Source organism: Nelumbo nucifera, chromosome 3 (assembly GCF_055504915.1).
Source record: "Nelumbo nucifera cultivar China Antique chromosome 3, China Antique-T2T, whole genome shotgun sequence".
Taxonomy (NCBI): Eukaryota; Viridiplantae; Streptophyta; class Magnoliopsida; order Proteales; family Nelumbonaceae; genus Nelumbo; species Nelumbo nucifera.
The window spans coordinates 25159443-25182857 of NC_142651.1; the positions used below are offsets into that span (position 1 = coordinate 25159443).

Here is a 23415-nt window from a genome sequence, read left to right on the forward strand (position 1 = left end):
TTCTACTTCTACTAATCATCCATCTAAACAATCACATTTTTGACAAACTCATTTTTTGGACATGTTTTTTTAACTTTCCAACACTCTGCTTGGTACAAAATAGCTGGCCTACAATTGCTTTATAAAATTTTCCTTTTAGCTAAGGTGGTATTTGCCTATGGCATAAGAGTTCAGGTGCACTTCTCCATTTTTGCCCATCCTGCTCTAATTCTATGGGCAACATCCTCCTCAATCTCTCCTTTGGTATGAATTAGTGAACCAAGGTTGTGGAAAAGGTCATATTGAGTTGAGCCATCTCTTGGTTTCCAATCCCACATGTGCCTGATTTGCACTCCCATTATTATTGAAGTTAGATTGCACATATTCTGTTTTAGCCCTACTTATTTTAAAAACTCGTGTTTCTAATGCAGTTGTCCATAAACCAAATGTGGATTTGGAATCCACATTGTATATCTTTATGTAGTTTGCGTGTCATGTTTTGCAAATTTGGGATTTACAAATAGAAATCTTTAGGTAATCTGCATGTCTTTTTATATTTCTTGTCAGCGAAAACTGCTATAGATAGTAAACTTTGCAGTGGCAAACATTTCCAAACTAACCCCAGATGGCATTTAACCCAGTGAGCTCATTTCATTTTACATGTCATAGAAACAAGCCTTGTTGTTGCTGATAAAAAAAGGTTATCACATTAAATGCAAGTAGGCCCAGATGTCTTGTTTGATATCACAGTAAAACCAACCCCAGATGGTTAGTTTTATTTTACTTTCCCCTCTCTTTTGAAGTTGTATCACGGAATGTTTGATACCACTTCACTTTCCTTGCGTGCATTTTTCTCATTCATGAGATGTCTTGTTAAAATCTCTTCGTTCCCTTGGTCTTTGAATTTCTTCTCTTCATTTCTCCCCCAAAGAACCGAGTAAAGTCCAATTATGATGAGGATTACCCCAATAATCCTGCAAGGCAACAAAGAGAAATATCACAGTAGAACTAAATTGGGTGAACCTTCTAAGCTCCAGAACTGCTACATTGTTATTAAATTGTCTTTGGTACATACCCTCCTGTATATAACTGATCACCAAGTATCAGACATGCCATAATTGCAACTAAAACCGTGGAAACTGGTTGGAAGACAGCAACAAAAATTGGGCCTCCTTTGTCAATACACCACATCTGAAGAGCATACACAACTGCAGTTGCTACAACACCCTAGAGTTGAGGAGAAAAAGAACAGAGTGGTTAGATTAGTCATCAAACTTCATATATTACATGCAAAGTTGATTAACTAAGATTTGGGTCACAAGTTCAGGGAATTACAGCATACAGGACGGTTAAAAGCTCCTCTCCAAAGTGGATTTTCCAGTGTTCTCCATCTGTTTCTGCAAAGGCTGCTATTACCAAGAATTGTAATAGCCCGAATAGACATGTAAAGGTAGTGATAGAAAGCTTAGCTGGATACTTCCTTACCACTGAAGCCTGTAAACAAATCGGATTAGGATGTCAAAGAAAAGATAAATAAGTTTCTAAACATGGTTTTGAACACTGGACTGGACCTGATGGTTGGACCGGTTGACCTGGGAACCAGTCAGGCAACCGATTTTACCCAAAAGACATTCCTGGGCCAAAAGCTGTTGATTTGGTCAGTGACCCGCTGATTCAAATGGTTGAACTGTTGATTCGTTGATCTGGACAATAGTTTTTGGCCATTTTTATTTTAATTAATTTTTAAATCAAAATGGACTGTCTGTTCAAACTGGATGGTCAGACCATTTGACCCAGAAACCAATGGTCAAAACGTTTGTTCCAAATATAGATATGATGCAACTGATACATGGCATATAATCGCAAATGAACGGCACATGATATGAGTGGGATGGGCCCTGTTGGCCGATACATGGCATATCGTATCTGTATTGCAAATGAACAGCACATGTCACTCACGGGTGGTCCATGGAATGGGCCTCTCGTATTATTGGGTATTAATGGACCTATTGTAGCAATTATGGCCACCAGGTCCACCACCAAAAGTTTCTGACCATCGAAGTAGGGAGAGAGTCGCATGTGGTCTGATGTGGCACATTATCTAAAATGGAACTACAATGGAAGCTCAATTCTATTAACAGGCTACCTCTAAAAATGGGTCCATTTGGAGGTTGACACATTATCTAAAACTTCTCTAGTCTTCTTGTTGGCAATGTTTCAACAGATAACTTAACCGCATTACCAATAGAGTTGGTGAATTCTCCTGAAATTCGTAGGAGATAAACAGCTAACTGTTCTAATCTGTCAATGCTAGCTTCATCCCTTATGTACCCCTAGGGTTCTCTTGGGCTATATTTGGTTTGATTGAAAATAAGAGAAACAGAAAGTTGAGGGTAAGTTCTTAACAAAATTTGGCAAATTCCTTGAAAACTTACCCTCAAGTTTCTGTCTCTTATTTTCTATCAATCCAAACACGGCCTAGATCACAAAAGGACAAAATATTTATTATTAAACACCTTATAAACCATGTATTAAGATAAAACCATGTTTACATAATTGATGTGGTCATAGTAATTACTAATTAGTGCCTGACCTGAAGTAAAATCCAAGCAGACCATGATAAGCAGTGCCCGATTAAGTAAATACAACCCAATGTCCAGTTTTTTACTCCAGTTGAATAGAGAAATATGCTTTCTACAGAGCTTCCCACCAGTGGTTGCTGTGAGAGGTTCAACAGAGGAGGGCCTTTGTAGAGTGTAATAATGGTCGCACCTCCTACACTCAAAATGGTTCCTATCACTTTTGCCAACCCATCTTTCCTTAAGACATTAATTGGCTCAATCCTGAGAGAGAGGAGAAAGAGAAAAACATATGATATGAGAGAGAGAGAGAGAGAGAGAGAGAGAGAGAGAGCCTTCAGTTACCTCAGAGCTGAAGCCAGGGCAAAAGTAATTGCTGGCACTGAATTTTGCATTGCTGATGTAAAAGTTGGAGATGTATAGTATAAACCAAGGAGGTAAAACCCTTGATTAGCAGTGACCCTGAAAGGTAAAGAAAGGCAAATGAGAATCTTTTCTTTCTCTCTCTCTCCCTCACGGACACACATACACACAATTAAATCAACTGAAAAGATTGAGCAAATTCATTTTCCCACTTACCCAAATAATGCAAGAAGAAATAATTGAACCAACAAAGAGAAAGTAAGAGGTGGCCTTTCTTCCCTGAAAATTAAAACCAACATTAATCTCTCTGTATTTACAGTAAAAAGAAATAAACTAATCAGTTATAACAAGATATATATGAAAGAATTTAACTGACTTTTCGAAGAAATAAGCAAAAGGTCCCAACAACATCACTGCAATGATGTTTCTGTAGACAGTGTAAACAATTTTGCTGACCCCCATGTCGAGTGCAACTCTGGAAACAATGTGAAATCCCGCAATACATAACTGAAGAACAAGTAATCCTACAAGTAGTTTCATCTTCTCAAACTGAATACTACTTGGTTTTCTCAAAACTTTCTCTCTTCACTTCAACTTCTGGGAGATCACAACTAGAGAAAGATATTCATACTGGGACGAGGTTTGATGCATGAGGCTGGCAAGAGTCAGACAAGTGTGTATATAATTGCAATTGTCTATAGTTAATTACTAACATAGATCTTCTTCTTCTTCATTATTATCTATGTTTTATCTTTATTCCATTTTGGTCGTTGACTTAGCCATGGAATCTTGTTAGGAGATAAGGATGAGTTCGACTTAATTTGGGCACATTGTGCAGGTCATTCTAGCTAGAGCTCTCAATGGGTTAGATCTGGTTCGAGACTGGGTGGACCAGTCCCAACTCGGTTACTGATCGGTTTTATAAAATAGACCCAGAACTAAATCAATTATTATTCGGGATAATCGGGTAGGGTCTGACCCAATTACACTTGACAGTAATAAATTGGAACTTCATTTTTGAAAATTTCATAAAAATACACTAAATAGTAATCTGTGTATATGTAATAAAACAAGTCTTTTTAATCAAAATTATCTTATATACTGTTTATGAGATTTTACTGATCTTAAGACAAAAAACTGATCCCAACCCGATTATTAATCAAGACATAAACAACAGAATCAGAATCAAGATTAGGGATGCAAACGGATTGGATTGGATTAAATTCAAATCAGGGTATTTGAATTTGATCTAACATTATTAAGAGCCGATCCAATCCGATCTGAAGACACAATCGTATCTCATAAGTATGGATTTGAATTAGAATCTGATGAAGAAATTGGATATTCGGATCTAATCCGATCTGATTTAAATTTCTTAAAAAATAAATCAATTATTAAAAGAATAAAATATAATAATTAAAAAAAAAACAATTAATATAATAAATTTATAAAAAATGCAATATAAATAATATATTTATTAATAAATAAATAACATATATATATATATATAGATATAGATATATATTAGATCGGGTTTAGGATTATCCGAATCCAACAAAATAGAATTGGAACGGATCAGAATCTGATCCATTTGCACCCCTATCCAAAATAACCGATTTAGTTGGTTTGGTTCTATTGGTTAGACCCGATCCATTGATAGCTCTAATTCTAGCCCCAGGTCATGTATTTAGTAGTATTTTGTTTCGGTTGGGGTTGGTGAGGAAGAAATACATTGATAACCATGAGCACTAAACCCAGGAAGAGATCTCAGTTCTGATGGCAGCCTCTTGCCTCCGCCTCCGCCCACTGAATGTTGCTTCTTACGTCCCAGAGAGGTCTTGTAGTCATTGGTTAAGCTTATGCAGACTTAGTTATCACCACTCTATTAACTACTTTTTTAAGTTGCTTTGGTGGCTTCTTTGTATGTATGCATGTAATTATATCAAACAGTGGGAGATTACTGGGTACTTCAAGCGACCTGATTCTTTGTTTAGGTTTTGAAACAAATTAAGATCCTTGTCAAGCCTTCCCTTGACACGTAGAAAATGAATATAATAGGAGAATATTGAAAATAGATCTATCCGCGTGGGTAAAGGTGTTCAAGTTCAGTGATCAAATCGAAAACCGAATCGTATCAAATCGAATAAGTCGATTCAAAATTTAAAATTTGACAATTTGACAAACAAAAATTTTCTTATATATGAAGTTAAAACGAACATTTGACAATTTTCAAAATTTAAAATTAAAAAATATATATTTTTTGCATTTAGGAAACCAATACCAATTTACCTCTTAATGTAATTATTGTACTTTTAGAGGTCAGGCGGCGAAGTAAACAAAAAAGGCGCTAAGTGATAAATTGGATTAGTTTTGATCAGGTTGAAGTTAACACGTGCCAAATATGAGCCATTTACATAGTAGCATTGAATAGGGGTGTCCATGAAAAACCGAAAAACCAAACCAAACCGAGAAAACCAAATCACAAAATGCAGTTCACCGAACCAGTCAATTCAGTTTTGGTTTGGAATTTTTGAAAAATCGAAGGACCGGTTTGGTTTTTGGTTAACCTATAAAAAAATCGACGGTTAACCGAACCGACCGGTATATACATTTATATGTATATTTTATATATATTTTTAATATACGTCAAATATTTTTTATGTATTTTATATAAATATATATTCATTATATATAAATATACTTATATTATATTTATAAGGATCTATTTACAAATATATTATATATTTTTAAAATATTTATAATATATTATATATAATTTATTATTTATAATATAATATTATATATATTTATATAATATATATTATAAATATAAAAATCCTTAAAACCAAAGAACTGAATCGGTCAAAAACCGAAACCAGCAGACTGATTAATCGGTGGTACCGATTCAATTTCGATTTGGTAAAATGAAAAAACCAATACCACCGTTTAAATTTACAAAAAGGGGACATGATTCAGTTAACCGATCCGTCAACACGCACTTGTTAATGTTTGAGACGGTGTATCATTTTATTTAGTCGAATTAATATCGAATTTGGGTTGAATGGAACCCATACCGAACCAAACCAATTGATATGTGAGATACTTGGGGCCATGGTCCATTAAGGAAGAAGCATACAGTTGGCGATAACAAACCATGATTGAGGAACCAATGCACTAGGCATCATATTTCTTAAGTCGTTGCAACCTGTGGTGTTGCAATCCAGCCCAAAGGGCCTGGCCCAACTGCCTGAGTCAGTTCCAGGCTATAGTCCTTATCATAGGTGCTAAGTCCGTCTTGGCCCATGATCACCCCTACTACAAATTATCATTCTATGTCATCATAACCATATGCATGTACATTATCAGTGATTTTTGAGCTTGTGTTTCCATGTATAAGGGATTTGTAGGATTATGAATCCATATCTTCTCCTCAAAGAGTGCTCTTATGCCGACTCCACAACACATCCAGATGTACACTGGGAACATCTTCCTATGTGACAACATATAAGTATGGAAGACATTCTTGGTGTGCTGCTGCAATGTATTATTAGGCATAGTTTTTAAAATTGAACCAGAGACCGAATCGGTCAGGGGTCCGGATACCGAGTCGAATGGTCAGTCCATTTTAAAAAAAATTAAAGAAACTGTCAAAACTGTTCGAATGGTTATCCGCCCAGTTCAGCAATTTATTAATCAAAATCAACGTTTTTTTTTTTTAATCTGATTTTTGGGGGAAACATAACTGATCACCTAACTGGTTCTCAGCTTTTTCGGTCCGACCATCTAGTCCGGTTTTGAAAATCATACTATTAAGTGAGTATGAGGAATGCTCTATGAGGAGCAGTTCTGATCTCTAGCATTACCCATCTAGTGAGATTGGCTTCCGTCAGGGCAAGCCCATGCCCACACTGTTCAAACCGCCTTTTGCAACCTTGTATTGGGAATATATCCCCTTAAAATAAAGCATATAAGGCAGGGAGATATTCTCAATTCAAGGTTGTAAAGACTGCTCGAATGAGCTGTGCCCTGACCGGAATATATTCCCTTAAAATAAAGCATATAAAGCAGGGAGATATTCTCAATTCAAGGCTGTAAAGGCTGCTCGAACGAGCTGTGCCCTGACCGAAGCCGAATTCCCATCTGGTTGCCTTGAAGCATCCAACTCATTCGAATAACCTCAGCAATCCGAGGATAAATGCAACCAAAACCAAAGATTGAAGGGTCAAGGCAGAAAAAAAGCTAGATATTTGAGGATATGTACCATGAGTTTTGATTCTTCAAATAAGGAAATATCATCTTACAATATATCTCATTCAATGTGCATATGTTAAAAGAAATTCTACCATACAGCAGCAGCAACAACAACAAATATGATCATTGTCCCACCATGAGAAGGTAGAGCAGGAGAGCTAATGGAAATAACATCTTAGGCTTTCGATGTAAGGAGATATCAAGGAAGCTGCAAGGAGAAAACATTGAAAAGGCCACGAGTGGTGATGTGTACAGCTAACTACTTGGAGGACCCATAACCAGCGTCAATAGCTAGAGCCTCCCCAACAGCCAATATAACTAAACTCTGGTTTTATGATAAAAGAAAAAGAAAATACAGATTGGGAAACACCTTAGTGTGCAACTTGGGTCAATTATCAGACTAACAACCAATATCATGGTTTTCAAAATCGGATCGGATTGGACGGTCGAATTGGAAAAATTAAGAACCGGTCAAGTGACCAATTTCGTTTTACCCAAAACCGTTATTTCCCCTAAAATCGTTGATTTAATCAGCAAAACACTGACCTGGGCGATCAAACCGTTCAACAGTTTGACTGGTTTTTATTATTTTAATTTTTTGTCGGAACAGGCTATCTGTTTGGTTTGAACAATCGAACCGTTCGACCCGAGAATCGAACTCCTGACCGATTCATTGTCTAGTTCGATTTTAAAAACCTTGGCCAATATAGCCATCCTTTGGTTTGGATAAGTTTTCTTTTAGACTTTTGGTTATGATAGATAATAGGGCTGTAAATAATAGTATCCCTCTATCTCAAGCGAATAATACAAAGGCCCATTCCTTTTTCTTTCATACATTTACCCAAGGTAAGTGCTTCTACTAGATAATATGCTATTTTATTTTCCAAATAAGTGAGATAATAACCATTTTATCCTTAAAAAGACAAAATTAGAAGGAACAATACTATCGTTAGACATTGGTGCCACCGGTTACCACTACTAGTGGTCTGGTTAAAGACTAGGGTTTAGATGAGAGAGAGCAAAGAGGATTTCGGATGATAGAGGGGAAGATGAATTTGTTCGTTTGAGTACCCGGTCAAAAGGGAGTAGATTTTCTTTGTTTTAAAGCTTTGAATACCCAGTTCAACCATGCAACTCGTCGTTAAGACAAGAATCCACTTAGTTTTTCTATTAAAGGTACAAGCCGACGTGTTTAAAAATTATTGGAGGGTGCACGCATCTTGTGGATAGAAGGGTCCACTGAATCCGAGCTTGAATTCCCATTAATTACTCATTTTTTGAGTTGCCGACATGGTAGTTTCTGGTTGGAGGGTTCACGCTTCCCATGAACCTATGGGTTTACAGGATGCGAACTCTTTTCCTCTACTGTCATTTATTAGCAACCTAGGTCTGGTCCCTTGTGGACAACCAAATGCCAACACCAAAGATTGGATGCAACCAATCACTGATCGAGTGGTGTACCAATCTGTTGGAAAAACAATCAGACAAAGCATACCACCTCTTCTGGGAAAAAAAGCTACTTACATCTTATGGTTATCTCTGGAAAAACAGAAATGAAAATTTTTAAAAATAAACTTTATAAACCTCTTGAGATAGTAAAAAATGCCCTTGCAAGTTTGAGAGACTACAAGAAAGCCTGAGAGAATAGAGAACTTAAACAAAAAGAAAAAACCATATAGGTAAAATGGACCCCTCCAAATTTATTAAAAAAAAAAAAATTACCCCAAGATAAATCTTAGTGCTTCTAGGAAAGCTGAGACTGTGCTTATGGATGCATAGCAAGGAATTTCAAAGAGGAGATCATAAAAGTAGAGGCAGGTCCAATAGGCAAAAACTCAATAATGGTTGCAGAGATGAGGGCTATTTTAAAAGCCCATCAAATGGCTCGGGAATTAGGATTGACAAATGTAATATTAATTAGGAGACTCCAAGACAACAATAGAGATGCTGAAGGGCTCGTATAAAGATGCATGCAAGTGTCGAATCATCAAAGACGGATGCATGAAGATCAAGTAGTGGGAGATAAATTAATGATACATCCAGGAGATCAACATTCATTAATTTATCTTCAAGTGCATATATAGGGAAGACGATAAAGCGACGGAATGATGAGTAGCGAACGATGGACATCCAGGAAATATCAACTCAGCCACCTTTAGTCCAAGGGAGCTGGACTATATCACCCTGATAGATGCCTTGGAAGTAGGGGTGTAAATGGATTGAATCTAAAAGAATCAGATAATATCTGAATTTGAATCCTATTAGAAAATTTGATTAATTACTTATTTTAGGTAAATAATAAATATATAAATAAATATTTTATTTATATAAAGTATATAAATATATAAATTATTTATATAATTTAATTATTATATATAAATATATAGAACATTTAAATATTTTATATATTATATATAGAAATTAAATAATTAGTCAAATTTGGATATTTATCGAATCAAATCCAATTAAACTATATTCAAATTCAAATACAATTAATTATCAATATGAGTAAGATATTCAAATTATCCAAATTCAATTTGATTATGTTGAATCTCGAATTAAAATCGGATTTTCAAACACCGTTGACACCCTGTATTTAGGAGTGTTTTTTCTCGTGTGTTTTAATCTCTCTATTGCATCAAAACAAATTTGAATTTGATCTTTGGTAGTTAGGATTCAATCTATTTATAATTTGATTGAATAAAAATATATATATATTGATTTTGAAGTGCTTATGTATATGATGTTTATATATGCTTAAAATTCATATTATATCTATTAGTAAACTTGGCTTCTGATAAGGGGTACAAGTTAAAGGGTGAACCTGAGAGTCTCAATATTTGACCAAAAAAGAAGAATTGCTTTATATCCAAATGAGAGTCTGAATCTCTTACCTACATAAACTCTGCTCATGTCTACCTACATTACATCATAGCTACACATAGAGAACATCTCATCCTCTTACATAATATTATACAAGGAGAGATGTTCTCATGGACAAAAAATCCGGAGTCTCCAAATGAAAGGCCCAAACTTCATCCTCTTCACAGATTGAGTTTAATTTCATTGACTGGTAGTTGAAGCTTGATACCTAGATCTAGAAAACATCACATAACCACTTAATTTCTGTTGATAGTGAATTAGAGTCTGTTATTAAGATAAGCTGACAAGGGGATTTTAACGAATTCATATCTGCACCCCGCAGAATGTGCGTAATAAACGTCATACAGTAATATCCCAATCGACTATTGCAAATAAACGTCCCACAAGTACATAAGATGTTCCAATGCATAATGCATGCTGATAACCTAAGATGTGCAAATTGAAATTTGTTTCTTACACAGTGTACTTCACACCGACCTTACTGACATATCTCCCGAATTCCGATGTATCGAGGACATATCCCATAAATAATAACACATAATTACGGGATATGTTCTAATACATGGTGGGATGTGACTGTGAAGTGCGCTATGTGAGGAACAGATCAGGTCCGGTCTCCAGATGTGCATGTGGGGCATTTGTGGGGTATGCAGATGTAAACTCCGTTTGGAAGGGTTGGATTAATCCTACCAACCCATGTCCTTCTTTCCTTGCCGTCAGTGCTTTACATTTATATGTACGAAATGACGACGTGTTCAGTCACGATAGGTTATTATAACCATTTACACACAGCGAGACGAGCAGCAGATCCTGGCGCATTTTGCTCACTTTGAATATTCGAGGTGGGACTATTTTGTAATTTCAACATTCTAGGATGTCCTATTCGCCTATTCCGAGCTCACAACGGACTATACGAAAAATTGGAGGGAGACATCTGGCTCTGTATATATAAAACGGAAGGGCAGGGTCGAAACAAGCGAACAGCCTTGGAGCAGTAGTAGACCTCGTCTTTCTGAAAGAGAAAATAAGGAAAGAAGAATAAATCTCGATCTGGGTTTCCAATTTGTTGGTGTTAACAGCCATGGCGTCTGCAGGTTTGGTGAAGCTGAAGACCTCGTCTTCGCAGTGGATCGGACAACAGCCCTTCAACCACCGCCCTGGACCATCCCTTCTCTCGGCTCCCCGCCGAGTTGCTCTCCCGATCCGAGCCGGTGCTTACACCGACGAACTCGTTCAAACCGCTGTTAGTAATAATTTTCCGCAACCTAGTTTTTTAAGATATTGTCTTCTTTTCGACAATTAAGCTTTATTGGTTTAGTTTCATAGTCATTCAGACTGTTAGTTTGAGATGAAACATCGTTAATTTGTATGGTTGGATCGTGATTTGATGCTTGTTTATCTGGTGGTTGATGGAAATTTGAATGCTTTTTAATTTATGGAGGCTGCTTTTGTAATATTCGATTGAGCCTTTCCTTTTTGTGGTTCTGTTTGGTTTCTCTTAACAAAAGTAGAGATGGAGTTGTTTTGATCAATTGATCCAGATCGTTATAGTTTGGTTTTTGCTTTTTGTTTCCTGTTACGTATTATATTCCAAAAGATTTGATATTTATCGGACTTGATTATAGTTATATTGATTTCAATATCTAACAGAGGCTTTTGTTCCGAGTCCTCCGTGTTGTTTATTTTCCCGTTTTTATGTTGCCATTCTATGTTTTCTAAAGCTCTATTTGAGAGCTGAAAGATTGAAAATTTAGGGATTTACCACAAGTTCAGACATTAGTATTGCCACTTTTATTTATTTATTTATTCTTTTCGGTTTGAATTTGTTTAGATTTTTTATTTGTTTTCCGCATTCCAATATGCGTAGGCTTTTTTTGAGGCTCAGTTTGGAAGGAGTACAAATAAAAATATGTAGAGTGCAAAACCTTGTATTTTGTATTATTTTATATGTATTTGCAATGTACATATTTGTATTTGTACTCTTTCCAAACTGAGCCTCAATGGTTCTTTGTTTGTATATGAATCATTACTAAAGCATTCTTATTCCTTTTGCCATGGGAACCTTTTGTTTTAACTTTCCAATTTGGCATTTGATTGTGTTGAATCTTCCGTACCCAAAACTATCAAATAATATCTAGAAAAAGAAAATGCTGGAGTAGGAAACTAATGATAATATCCAAATAACCACTGTTCTTTACGCTCAGTTTGGAGAGAGTACAAATAGAAATATGTACAGTATAAATACATGCAAAATAATACAAAGGGAAAATTTCTTAAACTACCCCTAAAGTTTAGGAAATTGACTAACTCTACCCTTACTGTTTCAATATTGTCCTAAAGTACCCTTACTGTTTCTGACAATTGTCTAAAACCTCCCCTACCATTAAACTTTCCATCATGCTCAATCACATGTGACATCACGTGACTGATTTTTTTTCAAAAATTCAAAAAATACCCTTTGAAATCGTTGAGGCGGCTTGGCGGTGGTTCTTCACTCTTGTCGGAAACAGAGCAGAACGACTTTTTTGAGTGTTTTGGCTGGCCACCATGGCCGCGGCATGCTGTCCATGGAGCTTCTTCATTGCTACAACCCGCCCATCAGACCATCAGATCTAGTCTATACCGGAACTGTACAGATTGGCAACCAGGGCGCTTCTACTCTAGGAAATGAACAAAACTAATTTTCTTCACTGTGTTTTCCATCCTCCCAAGAAAACCTACTTCCTCCGGTATCTGCCAAATATAGCAAAGCTTTCTCTATTTTTATAGAAATTTCAGCTTCAAGAATCCAATCGGCCTGAGCTGCAAATGTTGGACTTCTGAAACCGCTCAATCATTGTTCTGTTGTTAAGCTTTGTCTTTTCTTTTTCTCTCTGTTTTTTTGTTCTTCCTCTTAGTCTCTTCCTTTATGCCATCTCTTACACTCTCTGCTTACCCTTTCCACTACCATCCAGCTAACAAAAGAGTCTTTTGTAAAATCAAGAAATCTCTGAAAATCTCCATTACTAACAAGCAAGATTTGAGAGAATATGTTCCAAGTTAGGGGAATAGTGTGTAGGAGGAAAGAGGAGGGTGGGTTGGGACTGGGGAACTTAGTTTTGAAGAATAAAGCACTCATAGGAAAATGGTTGTGGAGATGGCCCTTAGAACAGGAGAGACTATGGCATGAGGTGATAGATAGTATACATGGCAGTTCGGGAAATGGATGGGATGCTAGTGTATAGCGTCGAGCCACATTGGCAACACCTTGGAAAGCAATTTAGAGTATTCTCCCTTTGTTCCTCAACTGTATTAGGTATGATGTCAATTCTGGTACTTTTGTTTTGTTCTGGGAAGACATCTGGTGCAATTCTATGAAGACCTTTGGGTTGGGGATTTACCTTTTATGGTTAAATTCCCGGACCTCTACTCTTTATCAAACCTTAAAAACAAACCTGTTGCTAGGGTTGGCATGCTTTTAGACTTTGGGTATATCTTGGGACTTTGGCTTCAAAATGGGGCTAAGGGAAAATGAATGCGAGTCCCTATTGCTTTTGTTATCAACTCTCAAGAAGGTCTACTTAGACCAAACTACAGATGATAGTAGGGTTTGGTCTCCAACTCCTGATGGGTTATTCTCTTGTGCCTCTTTCTTCGGTTTGCTCACTCACTCTGATCCTTTGGGGGTGAACCTCCCTCTGAGAGAAATCTGGTGTAAACCGATCCCTCCTAAAGTACAAGCTTTCTGTTGGGAAGTGTTCCTAGGGAAGGTAAACACTTGTGATGTGCTATAGAAAAGAAGGCTAAACAAATGCCTATCCCCTCATGTGTGTGTCCTTTGTAAGGATTGTGGTGAAACCCTACCCCATTTACTGTTATCCTGCTCTTTTGTTTCTTGTATTTGAGATTTTGTTTGTTCTCTCTTTGGATGCAGATGGGCTCCCTCATAGGATGTGGTAAGTCTATTCAGCCCCTCCTTCATGAGGTAGCAGAAGAAAAGAGGAAAGTGCCTATGGAAGGCAGCAAGAGCTGCTGTGGTATGGACTATATGGGAGGAAAGAAAACAAAGACTCTTCTCGGAAAAAAGTAAAACAAAGGAGGAAGTCATTGAAACAATAAAAATCAGAACTGCACATTGGGTGATGACCATGGAACTATTCAAGAACTTCTCCATGAATGACATTCTAAGAAACTGAACTGAAGTAGCACAAACAGGCGTACCCAAAGAAGATGTGAGAGCGGAATGGAAGCCACCTACAATGAACAAATTAAAACTAAACTTTGATGGGGGTTCCCTTGGTAACCCGAGAAGGGCAGGCATAGGGGGTGCGATAAGAAATCATCTAGGTGAAGTTGTGGCACTCTTCTCAGGACCAATAGGTATTGGTGACTCAATACAGGCTGAATCTTTGGCTCTACTTCAAGGCTTAAAGATGGCTGAGCAGATTGGAACAATTGAATCAGAAATAGAAGGAGACTCACTGCTGGTCATCTCTTGGCTAAACACATCATATCAGCACCTTGGAAGCTCAAATTTATCTATAGAGAAATTGACACAATTGCAGGGAGATTCAACTCTTAGTTTGCTTGGGTTAGAAGGACTACAAATGGGTTGGCGGATACCCTAGCAAAACAGGGGCAAATAGACTTACCTTGTACTGGGTTGAACTATAATTGTTTTGTATGTGTTTGTAGACTGGGTTATAGATTGGGTTAAGGCATTATTGCTACCTATATCTATTGTAATTCAATACTTCTCTTTTATTAATAAAAGTCTTTTTGCTTATCAAAGAACAAAAAAACTGCCCTTAAGGACAGTTTCCCTTCTCTCTATTCCCTTTCTTGCTACAAGGGTAAAACAATCTCTCACTTTCTTCCAACATCTGTTTCTCCATCATCTCTGAATTGGGATTTTGGGTTTCGTAGGGGCTTGAGGGATCATGAACTCTCTTGTGTTTCAGACCTTTTATCACTACTTGAAAGTGTTTTTCTGGACCCTTTAAGATCTGATGTAAGACTTTGGTCTCCTAATCCAAAAGGTTACTTCACGTATGCTTCCTTCTTTAAGTCCCTTTGTTCTCCCTCGGGACAAGTGGGTTTTTCAGCTAAGGAGATTTGGTCTAAACCTGTACCTCCTAAAATTATTATTTTCTGCTGGGAGGTGTTCTATGGGAATATCAACACTTCAGACATATTGCAGAAGATAAGGCCTTCTATGTGTTTGTCTCCTAATCAGTGTGTACTTTGCAGGGCTAATGGTGAGGATTGCTCTCACTTACTTTTAACTTGTTCTTTTTTTGTTGCTATTTGGGGTTGGATCTTTACTTTGTTTGGTTGCAGATAGAATTTGATCACAACCGTAGATCAGATCTTTGACCCTTCCTTCTTTGTTTAGCCCACAAAAATTGGTAAAACAATGTGGAGATGCATTAGAGCTGCTGCTTTGTGGACAATTTGGGAAGAAAGAAATGCGAGGATTTTCCAAGAGAATGAGAGAAATATTCAGAATGTAAAGGATTGCATTTTTTTTTTTGATCAATAACACCATCTTCATTAAATTAAAAGAAAAGAGAAGTAAAGGATTGCATTTTGACCAGGGCAATCCATTGGATTCCTTTAAAATATATTCCTTTGATGTCATTTGGAGGAACTGGATTGCTGTGGTTAGTAGCAGTAATAGGAAGAACAGGGTACCAGCTGTGTGGATGCCTCCTTCAGAAGATTGGACAAAGCTGAATTTTGATGGTAGCAGCCAAGGAAATCCGGATCCATCAGGGATAGGTGGGGTGCTGAGAGATAAAGATAGTAATATGTTAGCTTTATTCTCAGGCTCTGTGGGTATAGGAGACTCTATTAGAGCTGAGCTTCTAGCGGTAGTACAAGGTATTCAGATTGCAGACCAGTTAGGAGTTAAGGATTTGCTTATTGAAGGAGACTCCAAAGTCGTTGTGGGCTGGTTAAAAAATCCAGATTCAGTTATTTGGTGCTACAGGGATATTATGAGGAAAGCTAATTGGTTTTTAAGGAACATGATTGTAAATTATCAGTGGGTGGGTAGAACAGCTAATACCATAGCGAGCGGATGGGTTAGCTAAACAAGGGTATCAAGGGAACATTTTTTCTGGGCAGCTCTGTAAACTTTCTTTTACTAGTCTGAGGTAGTACTTTGTTGTTGTTGTGGAGAGGTACCAGCTCGTGCCTCTCCTATGGGCAGGCTGTATTGTAATATCATTCTGATTATAATGAATAAATTTTCAATCATTCATAAAAAAAAATGTTCCAAGTTAGGGAAACTAAATTATTGCTTATGGTGAGTTAAAAAAAGTCATTTGTAATCTTCCAAGAAAAAAACAAAAATAGAAATCCTCTATTCTAAATCACTTTTCTTTTTCTCTGTTTGTCTCTCAATCTTCGTACATTTTCTTGTGCTAATTGCCTCACCTTGCTTGTGTTCTAGAAATCTATTGCATCTCCTGGATGTGGTATCCTTGCCATTGATGAATCAAATGCAACTTGTGGGAAAAGGCTAGCATCAATAGGCTTGGACAACACAGAATCCAATCGACAGGCTTATAGACAGCTTTTGCTAACCACTCCTGGCCTGGGTGAATATATCTCTGGTGCTATTCTTTTTGAGGAAACACTCTACCAATCAACAACAGATGGAAAGAAGTTTGTGGATTGTTTGCGTGAGGAAAAAATTGTGCCTGGCATTAAAGTTGATAAGGTATTTTGCAGTAATATGCTATTAGCCCTTAGATGTTGTTCTTTTTCTTTTATCTTTTTATTTTTATTTGGGCGGTGGAAGTGCCTTCATATGCTAATTTGTACTGATGAGTTTGTATGTTATTCTGCTTTTGTTCCAAGGGTTTGGTTCCACTACCAGGATCAAACAACGAATCTTGGTGCCAAGGATTAGATGGATTGGCTTCAAGATCTGCTGAATACTACAAGCAAGGTGCTCGTTTTGCAAAATGGTGAGTCTCAGTGACCTATTGTGTTTGTTCATACGCTAAATAATGTTTGCCTGCAACCTCTTTGTAAATTCAGCTATGATACTCGGGTACCTGTACAAGGGTGCCATATCGAGTCAAATATTTCAACTTGTAGTGTAAATTTGGTCTCCAATACCATATTCATCTGTCCTTGCCATATCTGGGTATGACTAGAATCTAGTATGGTCAAAGTTCCACATTCATTTCTTTTTTATATATTTTTTGCTTCATCTTTATTATCTACTACATAAGAAGTTTGTGCTAAAAATTTTCCCCAACTCATGCATGTCTATCCAAATTGCCAGGCGGACAGTGGTTAGCATTCCTTGTGGCCCTTCTTCTTTAGCTGTGAAAGAAGCAGCATGGGGACTTGCACGCTATGCTGCTATTTCTCAGGTATGCATTAGCTTTAAAATGTCTATATCCATATAATAAGTTAAATGATAAATCCACGATAAACTCAATGACATACATTGCTTCTTTTGTACAGTTAAGATAAGCGATCTACTTTTTGGTCAAAGCTCTTTTTTGGGGTTGTTAGTAGATAAAACTTGCTAAATGAGGGTTGCAATAAATGACCGTCTGCAAAAATCAACCCCAAAGTCTAGAGGGAACAGCAATTAGAATTTCCCCATGTACATCTTAATACAATATTTCTAAGTGCTTTACAAGTCCCGTCAAAGCCTTGTAGTTTAAACACAATGCTGTGTATATTCCAGGGTATTGCATAGTGCTGGAGTTATGTGCTTTGGCTAGTCTTGTTTAATGATCAAAACAATAGTTGTTCTTCTTTTACTGACTGTGTATGAGTGTACGAGTGGTTTTTCAAATAATCGATCCTAAGATTGTTTTTGATTCTTTAGAGAATAAGTGAGAAGTCCTTGAGCAACGTTATAAAATGCTTAATGAATTCCCCACAAGTTTCCCTTTCTCAATTATTTTTTGAGGAACCAAACAGAGCCTAAAGGTTTATTCAGTCATGCAGAATGAAGTAGGTTTTGGACATTGTGTAAATTTAGAATCACCTGTAAGCATAAGACATTATTGTGCAAATTGTTGATTCCTTTATATCTATGACAATCGATCCTAAACCTTCTCTTGTCATTCTAATTTCTGTTGTTACTGTAATTTTTCATGCAGGACAATGGTCTTGTTCCAATAGTGGAACCTGAGATTCTCCTTGATGGTGACCACTCAATTGAGAGGACACTGGAGGTGGCAGAGTATGTATGGTCAGAGGTCTTCTACTACCTAACACAAAACAACGTAGTGTTTGAAGGAATCCTGCTGAAGCCCAGCATGGTAACCCCTGGTGCCGAGCATAAGGAAAAGGCTTCTCCAGAGACCATTGCTGAATATACACTCAAAATGCTCAAGAGAAGAGTACCTCCTGCAGTTCCTGGTATCATGGTATGTAGTGCATTTATGTTGCATTACCCCCTGTGGACTTCCCATTTCCCAATGCATGTATTCAGGACTTGTTCAGACTTGAAGACCCACGAATAAGTTTCCACCAGGGAGATCTGGTCGGAAAAATCAATTCCAACTGTTTTTCTTCTATTTTCTCTTGGTAATTCTAACAGCCAATTAGAATTAGTCAATTCTCAGAATGGTTCTATCCTTTTTAGGTAAGGATGGGAACTGCAAAAATACCCTTTGAGAGTTGAGACCCACCCATATTGCCCTTACTTGGAATCAAGTAGGACTCCGCTATGATCCAATCCATTGACAACCCAAGTTTTTTTGTTTTCTGTGTATGACCACCCTGTAAGTCATCTTTTGCAATATAAGGCAGTGATCGATCTTCAACGTTACGCTCCTATTCGTTTATATGCCATCCTATTTGCTTAAAAAAATCAGAAGAAAACTAGTAATTTCTGAGTTCGAAGGAAGTGACAAACAGTGAACATTGGTTTTCTTTAATGTGCAGTTCTTGTCAGGAGGACAATCTGAAGTCGAAGCAACATTGAATCTGAACGCAATGAACCAAAGCCCGAACCCATGGCACGTTTCATTCTCATACGCACGTGCACTGCAGAACAGTGTGCTGAAGACATGGAAAGGACGTCCAGAGAACGTAGAAGCTGCGCAGAAGGCCCTCTTGGTGCGTGCCAGAGCAAATTCTGTTGCTCAACTTGGAAAATACACTGGCGAAGACGAGAGTGACGAGGCCAAGAAAGGAATGTTTGTCAAAGGCTACACTTACTGATTCAGGGTTGATATTACAAGTCATGTCTTAGTGGCTATGAATGCTTAGAGGATTCACAAGGCTGTTTCTTTCTTTTCTTTTCCTTTTATTTATTTGCCCGCCATGTTGAATTAGTCGAATAATCACCAGTGAGAATCATAAGAACCCTTCTTTCAGATTTAACGGAGGACTTCTCATTAGTTGTGTAAGGATGTGAATGGAGGCTGTTCCAAAGGGGTGATCGAGTAACTTGTCCAGCTGTCCCAAAGAATGTATACTTTGAACCCGATATTCAACATTTCAACGTAATCTATTTTAGACAGGGTTTTTTATTGTCCAAGCCAACAACTTAATGTTATTTTGCTAGCTTGTTATGCCATGTTTGGTTCAACTCTTATGATTCCACATTCTTTCCAATATTAAAATTCTATAAAGGATAAAAAAATGGGTAGAAATGAGCATAATGATAAAATGTTTTTTTCTTTTTCAAAACATAAATTCTTTTTATGGCAAGGATGAGATTCATGAGAATAAATTTTGAACCCATTTAGTTATAAATTTCATTTTCATTCTTTTTTTTGTGGAAGCAATTGGTACCTATTTAAAACTAATAAAAAAGAAATTAGTTTGTTGAATTTAGTAAGCAGTTGTGTAAATGAAGAAAAGAGATTGAAACTTAAAAATAAAATTAATAACATGTAGAAGTACAAAATATCTAATAATTTTATCAAAATTGATAATAGTATATTCAATAAAGATAATATATTAATAAAGTCATAAAATATAGTAAAACATTATAAAATCGTGCCACGTATTGTTTATTTCCATTTTTCAAAGAAACTCTATGTTGGTGTCATAAACTGCCAACCAAGGTATCAAAAATACTTGGTATAGATTTTTATTGGCGGATGGCTTGTGGTATTTGTTAAAATATGTTTTCACAACAGACTATCGGCCATCCATTGGTAAAAATCTATGTTGGCGATTTTCGAGACTTAGGTCAGCGGTTTATGACTCATGGCAATAATTTTTATGCCAAACGCTCTCATGTGATTTCTTTTTTGCTCATTCTTGCCCAAAATGGAAAAGAACTAAAAGAAATAAGATTTACAACAACGAACAAAACATGGCCTTCCATTTAAATACTTGTTTTGGAGATGGACAGGAAGGGTCTTAAGAGACCAGTTACATTGTTTCAGCCTTTAATTGGCCAATTACTCTCTAGACTTTATATGCGGTTCAAAGGCAAGCTTCAATCCCCATCGATTTCATTACTATTGCTACCACGATTCTAGCATTTCCTTGCAATGCACTAATGCAAATATGCAATACTGGTATGTCAGCGATGGAAATAAATTCAAGGGTAAAAAAGACTTAAACGTACCCTAAATTTTCATAAATTGACTTAAATGTACCCCGAGTCTTTTAGAAAGGCTTAAATGCTTTGTTAGCTGACCCAATTGGACTTAAATATACCCTCCATCAATGAAAAGACACATTTTAAGTCATAGAATCGGAGGAGGAAGAAGAAGTAGAAGAAGGAATGTAGAATGGTGGAAGAAGAGAAGAGAAAAAATGACTAGTGGACTGGTTCGGTTAACACAGAGAGAGAGAGAGAGACCCTGTTGTTCACCACCCACATGAGTTTAAAAATAAAAGTCTTTTTAAGAAATTCAAGATAAGTTTAAGCCTTTTACCCTAATTTTAAAACACATTCCACATTTTTATTTTCATCAAGGATCTGTTCAAGTTTGGAGGTCTCAAGGTAGCTCTGCCACCATGGTCTTAGGAGATTGATCCATCCATATCAGATGACCTATCTAAGATCTAACCACTTATTAGAAAATCTTGACAGCTGTCCAACAAATTCCTAATTAGTCTATTAGACATGAAAGGAAATCCAAATTTGATCGTCACAGAACACTCCTCACACCAACCTCACAGCACTTGCAAGCTAGATAGCAGTATCAAGATGTTCCCAATGCATGGCTGTGAGAGCACAGCATATAATTACGTATATATCCTAAGGTGTGAGGAAACTACTTATATATACTTATTTCAAAATCTACTTATATATACCTTTTAGATTGCCCCATTGCCCCACATAACACAAATAGACCATCTGTGAAGAAAATGTTTACAGCCATTTCACATGTCCATTTAACTTTCATTTCCAATTTTTGCTCTCTCTCTCCTCCTGTTCACACCCCCCCCTATTTGCAAGTGAAAGGGAAATGGCATACCTAAGATATTAGATAATGGAATAAAGTTTTAGGAATTTTTACATGGGGCAAACAATGCAAATAAAGAGTGCTTCAACTGAGTGGTTTTGCAGTAGGAGAACAGGGGAAGGAAGAAGAAGAAGAGCGGAAGAAGGATAAGAAGAAGAAAAGCAAGAAAATGTTATTTTTTGAAAATTTAATAAACAGTTAAAGACACTTTGGTCCTTTAACTTTTATCTGTTAGACTTGCAATAAGAAACTGCCGTTATGTTGATAAATGTTCACACAGATTGCCCTGCTTTCCATTCTGTCTCCATAAAACTTACCGCTGGGTATTGTTGACATAAAATTCATGCTTGTATATCCAGTTATCCACAGCAGCCCTTCTCAACAAATATGTTTTGTCAACCAAGGTTCAAAGTATTGACACATATCGGCCCGTATCAGCTGATATGTATCGTTCTGGAACCCCTCCGATACGCCCCTATAGTGAGTGTATCAGGGGTCTGACCGGTTTAGGGGGTGGAGGAGCCCTAAACCGACCACCCCCCTGAAACAGTTTTGAAAAAAATAAAAAAGAGTTAAAAAAGGATATCTATTCGCCCGATATATTTTAGCCACCCAAAATTTTAAACAAGACATGTTTTAGGTCTCATCATGCTTCTCTTATTCCTTTGTTAAACCTTTAGAAAATCAGGCTAACAATGAGAAGCCACAGCTGCTTATTTACACAGTGGCCAAACATTTTTTTTTACGCCTCATAATGGCCAAACATTAGACAATGTGACAGAGATATTTAAACACAATTTCTACACAAGAACGTAATTCTTAAATATTAGAAAGACTGCTAGGTCAGTGAGTCAGTCGACATCCCCTGAACGACAGGAAAGATGAAGGAGAGAAGAGAAGGGAACATCCAACAAGGCATCAACCGAGCTTTTCTCAACACTAAGAAACAACTAGGAGAGGGTGGGGCGGTAATACAACATGAACGTTTTTGTTTTCATTTGTTTTTTGAAAATACCATATCAGAAAAAAAAGAAAAAAGTTCTTGAGCTATGCTTTTGTTTTGAAAAGTAAAATCTAGTTGGTTTGGTTTCAGAAAGTAATATATGAACGATACATGTTGATGCCATCAAAACGATGCTTTTTAAAATGAAAACACATTTCATAGTACCAATATTACATGCTTTGCGGAACATAATGTTAAATAACCAGATGAAAGCATGTACTCTAATGATCCTCGAGAGGAATTTCTGGGCACTTTTAACCTTAATTCTAAGTATTTCTCCAGGTTTTTCAGGATCATCTGGCATTGGGCACTTTTAACCTCAGTTGAATATCTGAGCTCCATTAGATGTTCTCCATGGTTAGGACTGGTCTAATCCTAGCAATAACTGAGATAAAAAAAGGGATAATATAAGTAATGCTAGGGGAATTTAATCTTAGATGCAGTCTTTGGCATGTCAGTTTAACATTTTAGAATTTATAGGTCATACTAACAAGTAAAGATATAAATGGGTCAGGCTTGTAAGGAAAAGCCAGAACTGACCCTATTATTGATGGAGTTTATTAGGCCTAAGCTGATAGGACTCAATTCTAACAGGCCTTGATTACCAAAAAAAAATTCTAACAGGCCTTTACCCTAGTAATTTCACAATGAATCTGCTAATTTTCTTGTTCTCTCTTCAAAAAACATTTATCTCCTATAAAATGACTACTTTAGACATTTTATGTGAAATTATTACAGTAAACAATGAGAAATATATATAAAATTTACAAGTAAATATACTATTACTTGTATATGTATTTCTATTTTTGGTTTGTCTTAATCAAGTTGGAACAAGTAAACCCAATTCAGCCCTATTAATGGGAACTCAAAATACAAACTCCAAACCAACCCTATTAATAAATCAGAACTAAAATATAGACACAGTGTTATCAAAAGATTGGCTAGTCAACCAACTAGTCAGTTG

The 23415-nt window shown here is 36.7% G+C and overlaps 2 protein-coding genes across 2 annotated transcripts; one reads left to right on the forward strand and one right to left on the reverse strand.

Annotated features, from left to right (window-relative positions):
- Positions 1–198: 198 nt before the first annotated feature.
- Positions 199–3608, reverse strand: LOC104592532 (WAT1-related protein At3g18200-like). The gene is made up of 7 exons (XM_010251990.3): positions 3298–3608; positions 3138–3200; positions 2904–3020; positions 2573–2822; positions 1315–1473; positions 1055–1206; positions 199–953 (listed from the first exon to the last, which is right to left on the reverse strand). Exons 1-7 carry the CDS (start codon positions 3459–3461, stop codon positions 788–790), a joined length of 1071 nt encoding a protein of 356 aa, XP_010250292.3. The 5' UTR covers positions 3462–3608; the 3' UTR covers positions 199–787.
- Positions 3609–11002: 7394 nt separating this feature from the next.
- LOC104592611 (fructose-bisphosphate aldolase 3, chloroplastic-like) lies at positions 11003–19557 on the forward strand. Its single transcript, XM_010252076.3, has 6 exons — positions 11003–11298; positions 16492–16761; positions 16902–17011; positions 17335–17425; positions 18170–18439; positions 18960–19557. The coding sequence occupies exons 1-6, from the start codon at positions 11137–11139 to the stop codon at positions 19236–19238; spliced, it is 1182 nt and encodes a 393-aa protein (XP_010250378.1). The 5' UTR covers positions 11003–11136; the 3' UTR covers positions 19239–19557.
- The last annotated feature ends 3858 nt before the right edge of the window (positions 19558–23415 follow it).